This window comes from Nothoprocta perdicaria, unplaced genomic scaffold (genome assembly GCF_003342845.1).
Source record: "Nothoprocta perdicaria isolate Ctin4 unplaced genomic scaffold, notPer1 scaffold_82, whole genome shotgun sequence".
NCBI classification, from domain to species: domain Eukaryota; kingdom Metazoa; phylum Chordata; class Aves; order Tinamiformes; family Tinamidae; genus Nothoprocta; species Nothoprocta perdicaria.
Genome location: NW_020456110.1, coordinates 550,843 through 559,415, shown reverse-complemented (window position 1 = coordinate 559,415; position 8,573 = coordinate 550,843). Strand labels below are relative to the sequence as shown.

The 8,573-nt window shown below is 35.8% G+C and overlaps 1 protein-coding gene across 1 annotated transcript in view; it reads left to right on the top strand.

Moving 5' to 3' along the window:
• The first annotated feature begins 1,297 nt into the window (after positions 1 to 1,297).
• The window catches only part of TRPM6 (transient receptor potential cation channel subfamily M member 6), a 67,429-nt gene continuing 60,153 nt past the window's right edge, over positions 1,298 to 8,573 (top strand). Inside the window, exons 1-4 of the mRNA XM_026052003.1 lie at positions 1,298 to 1,389; positions 2,257 to 2,295; positions 7,045 to 7,225; positions 7,605 to 7,818. Of these exons, the coding sequence (XP_025907788.1) occupies positions 1,298 to 1,389; positions 2,257 to 2,295; positions 7,045 to 7,225; positions 7,605 to 7,818 (526 nt within the window). The remainder of the gene's footprint in view (positions 1,390 to 2,256; positions 2,296 to 7,044; positions 7,226 to 7,604; positions 7,819 to 8,573) is intronic.

Genomic DNA, 8,573 nt, shown 5'->3' with positions numbered 1-8,573 from the left:
CTAAATCAGTCTAGAAATCTCCAAAGCCTCTTCTGAGGCAGGGAAGCATTAGCAGCAAGCATAATCCCTACATTGGCAAGAAGTGAGAAGGCAAAACTCCCAAATAAAGGTCTCAGAACTTCTGTGAAGAAAATTCCGCTGTAAACTTGCATTTAGATATTCTGTATATCAGAAAATAAATTACCAATGTGATGGAATGTGCGGCTGCATTTTTGTCTCCTTTATAGAGGAAATGATGGAAAGAGCACAGGTTAATAACAGTGAGGAATATATATGTCTAGTTGTAATGTCTAATGTAATGTTTCTTTTATGAAAGAAATGTTTGTAATAGATAATTTTGAAAGCTAGTGACCAGAAGCAAATGAGTTGCAGCTTAGAAGCTTCCTCCTTTCATTTTAACCTATATAAAAGTAAGCTCTTTTAAAAAGAGCAAAGCTATTTTTTTGACTTGAAATAACTACACTAAAAAAGCTATAGTGGACTTATGCCTTGTCCTCATTTAAAAACAAAACAAAACAAAACAAAAATGTCATAACTTGTATTATGTGATGGCATGATGAGATATGTTGAGTTTGGGAGATAGAAGCTTCTTTGACGTCCGTTCTTGCATGTATTTGCACATGGGCACCATGCTTTGCAGTTGGTCTGGAGGCTAATGCAACACTGGGCTATGTTTTCCAAAATGGTCATCAAACTTGGGTTGTGATACATCCCATCTCAAGAAATAGACAGATAATATTTGATTTCTGAGATGTGTCATGTTGGCAATAAAGTAGCTTGAGGGATTTCACTGTAGCCCTAGTTCAGGAGACATGTAACCAGGAAACATCCGTTCTGAATGTTCATAACAAAAAAAGGGAATCACTCATCTCTTTCTGGATAAATAAATAATCATGTTTTTTTTAAAAGATTTTCATATGTTCAATGAGATTACCACACACTAGTATTCTATAAGAAGGAATATGCAGTAACTTAAGCAACTCTATCATAGTTTCTCACTTCCAGTTCTGATTCATCTTAGCCGGTAATGCTGTTATGTTTGTTTTTCACTTTTCCCCTAAGTTGTTTTCATGTTCATTAACAGAGGTAGACATAAATCTCAGTATTCATATTTATGTGAGGGAGTGAACAGATGGGACTGGTTAGAGTCATAGCCTTAGCTTCAACTCGTAGCGTTTGGTTTCATCTAACATCATGGTGGSAATCGTTGATATGTTCAGCATATACAGCAATATAGACATTATGGTGCAGCTTTTGGTGTTATGTTCTGAAGTTGGAAATTACAATTATATTTGAAATGTCTTTTCAGTCCCCAAAGTCTTGGATTGAAGAGGTCTTCAGTAAGAGAGAATGTGCAAACATCATTCCCAGTTCAAAAGACCCTCACAGGTAAAGCAGTGAACTTTTATTTCTGATGCATTTAGAAAGATTCGAAGTAAAATGTTATGGACGCTATGTGTAGTTTCAGTGCAATCCTTGGCAGTTTTGTGATTTGTGATGTCTCTATTAGTGATTGCTGACATTTATGATTTTTCACAGATACTAGCACCTTTTAAATGAGGCTGTTTGTGTTAGATATCAGCAACTATCAACCTTCGTCAGCTCTCAGATGTGTTACTCTCAGTCCAATAACCAAAACTGTAGAACAGCATGCAGCTGAGAGGGAAAAAAATGATGAGCTTAATGTCAAATAACTATTATAGCAGAATTCTTAATTCTGTTTTACTATTTCTCCCTTCCTCAAAGGATAAAACAGAATCTGTTTTAAGTAGAAAACAATGTCTGCTTCTCCTTACGGTACTCTGAGCTGCAGATTTCCACTCAGGCTGGCAGAGAATGTGAAAAGAGTAAGAAAAAAATCAAATGTTCAATGCAAGTTTGAGGAACTGAGAATACAAACCTTTCAGATCGTGCCCTCCAGATTGCATAAATAATCAGATGCATTTCTTAAAAGAACTATCAGAGATCACATCTGAAGGATGTAAAGACCTTTAAATTTGATCGTATTGTTTTGAACGCATCTGCAATGTAAATCACAGCTTGTCTGTGAAAAGCAGCCTGGACTGACAGCCTGAGATTTGAAATTCCAAACTAGTCTCTGAAGTTATTCCATAGATTTAAGTTGAATGTAGAAGTACATAACCTTAAATTATGTTGATTAGGTTATTTTTCATGAGTGAATTGATATTTTAAGAAAATCATTATAGGTTCATTCTTTTACAAATGCATGTATTAATTATTCATCTATTGTCACAGATGTTCTGCAGGGTGCCAAGTATGCCAGAATTTAATCAGGTAAGGCTTTATAAATGAATATGATTTTTAAAATGAGCTAAAGTGAAAACATTCCTTCTGTGTCCAAGAACCAACAGTAGCAAAAATATCCTTCCTCTGGCAATGCCCTAAGAGCCTTTCTGGGGGCCTRTTGGGAAAAGCTTTACTATAAACTATGGTGCAATAAATTATATGTAAAATTTCTATTTCTTCAAAACAGAAAATTTTATTCAAGGACTTGTCAAGTTGTCTTTGTCTTAACCATTGCCTGAAAAAATAAGGCAGAAGTGTATCTCTAAATGGGTAGCAATTCTAGCTAGGTTCTGAGTGAATTAGGCAAATGGGAAAAACAAAATGAAAGGAGAAGGAATAAGACAATAGATACATCCTCAAAAATAATATCGTTCTAAAGATTTTTCTCATCTTCACTGTCCTGGATTCCTGTTCAGAATTCCTGCTTTTTGGGAGGCAAACAACAAAATTTCTATTATTTTAGGGCTTTTAAATGGCATGTGGWTTTTTAAGGCAACTAGTATTTGCAGCTTGTCAGTCTTTTCATTCCAGTGAAGTAGTTGCTGATGTTGTTGTAGCTACTGTTCTGAAGCAACTTCTAGTATGGTACATTTATGGTAATAAATTAACAGTTTTTAAATCAAATCTTTATTTACCTTGATAGTTATTTTGCAATAAGGCCTTTCCTCTGAAAGCTGGAGCAATAGAAACCTGAGAGTTCTCAATAAATGATGACTAACAGAGTGATGCAAACTGTTTCTGCCATCTGCATCAGCATGACTATTTCCATTTTGTTGATACRTTTCACAATTTATTTTGCTCCTAAGGTTTAAATGCAACCACAGTTGCATTCTAAAGAGCAAGTAAAACACTCCTGTAAATCAAATCAGKGTAAATGGTAATGACCATGAAACTAAATTGAATAAATTTAGTATACCTTATGTATGTATACTGTGTATACCTTATTGTACACCTTAAATAAATAAATGTATACCTTATTAACTCTATAGACCCAACTAAGGGGTCTATTTCCTTTATAGATTTCTCTCAAAAGACTAAACACAAATGTTTAGATCCAAAGATCTAAATATTTTGCAGGTATTCTGGAGGTGGCAATGCAGGGAAAATTTTACTGCTTTCTGAGTAACTTGCAGATAGGTTCAGATGAGTTTGGTAAGGGAGTGGTTAAGGTTTGTTTTTCACACTGTTAAGTCCATCTAAATTTGACTGCTGCAGTTTTGTCTTCCTTCTACTCCTCTCTCCCCTACTGTCATCATGTTGCTGGTTTGTTCAAGAAACTCACAGATTTGAACATGAAACTGGAAAAAAAAATAAAAGATTAGTTTTGAACCAGATAAGCCTTCTAATCAAACACTGTGTATTTTTATGCATGCTAATMCTACATTGGGAAAGTAGAAGGATAGAGGGGAAGAAGGAGAGGAAGTGGGAGTCTGGATACCACAGTGTTTTCTTATTATGTTACTATTCTTTTTACCTTTCTCTAGATCTCATAGATTTCTTTCTCTCTTACTATTGTTAACTTTTAGGGATTCCTTTTCCTGCTTTTTAAATTCAAGTGAATCCTACCTGTTCATTTGTCTATACATGCAGGATGTATTTGRATATCTGGTGTTTGTTTCAGTAAACTGCTGTCTTCCTGGTATATTTTCCTGCATGACAGCTAAAATTTTTACTTGCATGTTATAATATACTTTGTTCTAGCAGAGCTTTTCTTTCAAAAAAACAAACAAGGGAAGAGCATTTCCACAAGAGTGTTGCCAGTATCACCTCTGCTGATGGAATCAAGCGAGTATGTGGTCAGGTTGCCATCCTGTTTGGACATAGGGTTCAGGTCAGATCCATTGTGATCCCAGACCTGGCCAACAGTTTATGGCTAAAGGAATCATAACTAGATGATTATTTTCCAAAGGAGACCTTYTCCTTAAGTCATGGGGTTCAGGAAGGACCTCTTTACTTTCTAAACTCGGATGGAGGGGAACCTGGGTGCAGCTGGATCCAGTCTTAGTCTCAGATTTGGCAGACAGTTTATTTCTAAGGGGTTTGACTGTAGAGGCTGCACTCTGGTGGATGATTCAGAATATGTATTATTAAAACAGGTAGTCTAGGCAGAGGGAAAAGTTATTTGACAAGTTTGGATGTCAATATAAGAATAAACCACTACACTGTGAAGAACACAAAGCTCAATCCTAGATCAAAAGGCTAAGACCAAAAGTTTATTTGTTTTAAAATTACTTGTCCAGAAGAGATAAGGTTTTCAACCTCAAGGAGTTTGCTTCATCAGCATCCCGACCCAAGGGGAGAGGTCTCACTGCAGGGAGCTGCTTCCAAGAAGAGCTTGGGTCAAAAAGGAAACCTCAGAACCCCCAAGGGTATACTTAACAKCCCAGGTAAATCGAAATGTGGTCAATATACCTTTTTTTCTTTCTGTAAATTTTGTTGGGATGCGGTCAACATGTGTTAAAATTGGTTATTTTGGCCAGACCAGAAATTAAACCTGGCTTCCAGAGATTTGTAAATTTTTTTCACAACAATAAAAAAATTGATGTGAATGTACTGTATATATGCTATAATAAAATATATAATATATGCTATAAAAACATAATAGCTAAATCAAATTAGGTGTTTTGATTGTTTTTATTTTACAAATGGACTCTCTTGGAGATGATTTTTAAAGAGAACTTTCAAGATTTGTAATCAATTCATAAGTGGGTTATGCAACTATTTGCAAATCCCAAGTAGAATGACTTCATTAAGTACTTGCTAATCAAACCTGAGTGTGCATTGGCACAGCTGTTTGTTCATAGTTTCCAATGTGTTGAACTAACCTGAAGCCTCCACTTCAACACAGGGCTCTCAAACTCATTCCAATCTGCAATGCAAAGGCTCCAAGGCTCATCTCCCTTGTGCTTATTCTGCAGCATAGTGACAAACCTCTGGTTCCTAGTTCATCTCTGTTGTTTTTGCAAGTTTTCTCCAGTTCTGGTTGCATTTCCTCACCCTTCCTGAAAGTCTCAATTTTTGACTTTGGAGAAAACTAAGGAGTTTTTGCACCGTGTCCCTTCCAGCTAGATGGCTAGAGAGAGCATGCCAATTGGAAGCAGAGCAAGAGCTGTTTGGGAATAGCAGATCTTTTGAATTCATGCACCAGTATGAATTAGTTAGGTCTAAAAGCTGGTATATATTTCCCATGTTAGGTTTGTCTGCAGTCCTGTACCACTTGCTCAGTGTAACCGAGGCTTTCTGCAAATGTGGCTGATTACTGTGTGCATTTGCATTTAAGCATTTAACATGCATGTTGAATGTTGTTATTTACTAAAATGGTTTGTTGTTTGTTGGCCCTCTCAGTTTAAAGAGAGCTGCGCTGATTTYTCCTGTCAGGTGTTTAGTTACTTTGCTGTTGAAAGACATTACTGCTGCTTATGTTGCTCTAGGAAGGGCTGCTGATGGGCAGAGCAACACAAGAGATAACCCTCATGTGATGATACTCTGATGGCAGCTTTCTGCATTGTTAGTCTTTTTTTTGGCTCCTTAATTCTCCATTGGCCATTGCTTAAATGAGTTATTAATTAGTTATTAATTCCTCAAAATTGTGGGGTGTCTCCCTTCTCTAGTCTATCTGGTCTGATTTTGTAGAGCTCTGAATAGCTCAGATGTCTTTGGCCTATGTTGAAAAACTAAGATGTGTACATAATTTATATGGTTTCTGGGTGTCTCAAAGTGTCTTTTTAAAATGATACACTTCCTTAATTTGCCTAGGGCTTTTTTTTGTTTGTTTGTTTTTTGTTTTTTGTTTTTTTTTGTTTTTTTTTGTTTATATTTTACCACTTAATGTGCTCTCATCTCCTTAGGAAATATTCTGTCTTTCTGCATATTACCTCTTTAGGATTTTGCAGATTAAGCCTACATCTAACCTGCTCCTAGATGCACAAGTAAGGTTTCAGAGTCCCAGGGAATTCATTAAGTTTGGGATGTTGGAGGCTACTTGGTAACTCACAGAGGAGAAGGGAAGGATTTCTCTAAATTTCCCAAGAGTATTTTAACATTAGAAATGTCTAAAGGGAAACTGAAATGTCAGATCATCACGTCACATCAAAGTTAACCCTGTAAAACACGCCAGAGCCTGTCAGAACCTGCATAACAGCAATACTGATTGAATTTGGAGCCCAGGCTATTCATCTAGTTTCAAGCTTTTAATGCTAACTGAGCTTTTGCTAAATTTCTGTTACCACTCTACTTCATTTACTTTATTTTGTATACTCACTTTGCTGGTGTTAGAGGAAAAGTCACCCTTAATTTCCCTCTAGGACTTAAGGTCACTTCTCTCCTCATGGTGGATGGCTGTAACTCCAAGATCTTCTTCAATACCTAGAATAATGACTTAAACAGTCTTGATGGCCCAAAATATTCCTCACATACGACCCCAATAAATCTGACCTGCCTTGCACAGATCAGAATTGCTTTATGGGACTGTCAGGCTGCTATTAGTGTTCCCCAAATATCATGTCAAAATCAGGTACCAGTCAACACATATTTATATTTTATTCAATATCATTTTGCCATTCCTGGTTTTTTTTTCATCTGAGTTCATTTTTGTTATATTTAGTGTTAGAAAACTAGAAAATACATCTGGGTAGAAAAACTATTTGTTCTGATTGAGATCCTGCAGCTGTGTGCAACTGCATAGACAAAATGTGTCAGAAATATGATATAAAATCATTTCTTTATTTTTAACGTGAGGTGTTGCTGCGGGCGGTTGATTGGAGATCACACAGAGGTGGACTGTAGCTGGCCCATCTATCCGGCTGCCCTGCAGAAAGGTGATGAAGAATGGTCCGTGCAAAAGCACACAAAGATGAGTCCTACTGATGCGTTTGGGACAATCAATTTCCAAGATGGAGATCACACTTATCATGCCAAGGTTTGGGTATAACTTGTTTTTTTTAATAGATCACAGCTTAATACACACTTTTTTTGTTTTTGTAGTTTCTGTGTAACAAAAGCAGGAAGTGAGGTTGCGTGAGTGTCAGATTATTAGTCCTGAAAGAATAGGGCAATGTGTTAGTAACTCGAAGTGTGTATATATTTTTAAGATGGAGCCTCATTGAGGTTAAGGCCAAGCTAACTTGTTCTCTGTATTGCTCACTGATACATTTTTATACTATCTCATTAGTGTCTGTCCTTGTGAAAGTTCTAATGTCTCACAATATCTTTAAGATGTTAGAGCTAACTTTCTCAAGTATTTTGTTTTCTTCGAGTATTTAAAGGATATTTAAATTACTTGTGATTATTTCTTGCAGTATATTAGGCTCTCTTATGACAGTAATTTGGACCAGCTGTTGCACCTGATGGTTAAAGAATGGCAGATGGAATTGCCAAAGCTAGTAATATCTGTTCACGGAGGAATTCAAAATTTCAAGCTTACCTCAAAGGTCAAACAGGTTTTCAGCAAAGGATTGGTCAAGGCTGCTGAGACTACAGGAGCATGGATAATTACAGAAGGCATCAATAGTGGTATTGTAGTTCTTTTTCTTTGTTTCGTTCTTCATCATATATGAGCATTTTCATTTAGGGCAAATACAAGGTAGTTGTTTGTATGGTAATTTAAGAGATTCTAGCACAGAATGAAGGAATTTTTATCTGGAATCATGCATAATGCAAAGACTGCTTTATTGTCAACTGATTATTATATAAATACACATATATATATTTATTAAAGTGTAAGGTGTATTCCGCCAGTAATAAGAAGCACAGTGCCGACTCATAGTAAATATCCAGAACTTACAAATAGTAATATATCCAGAACTTACAAAATTTTATTATTTCGTTAAATGCCACTGAATTTTGTCTACTTCCTTAAAATATTAAAGTTCTGAGGACTGCGATCAGCATCTTTGAAACACTTTTTACATCTATATTGAATGTGTATTTTATAATTAAGAATGTTTCAAATTATGGTAATCCTATAATAACTAGCCTGTTAATATCTGAAATTCTCTAAACTACACACAAAAAACTGAGGAAATGGTCAGTAAGTGAAGGAGGTGAAAAAAATCATATTTAGTCATTTGGCTTTAAAGGAGACTATACTGTAACCAGAAAAGGTTTGAATTTATACCTGACAGATGACCTAGGGTGCTTGGTTTTACGTTATGCCATCTTGGAAGCAGTATGAACTATCAGGAGAGGACATGAAGCTCATGGAAAAGTTCTCTTATGTAAATTATGTGAACAGTCTAAAAGTATAAAGTTAGTATACTAACTTTAAT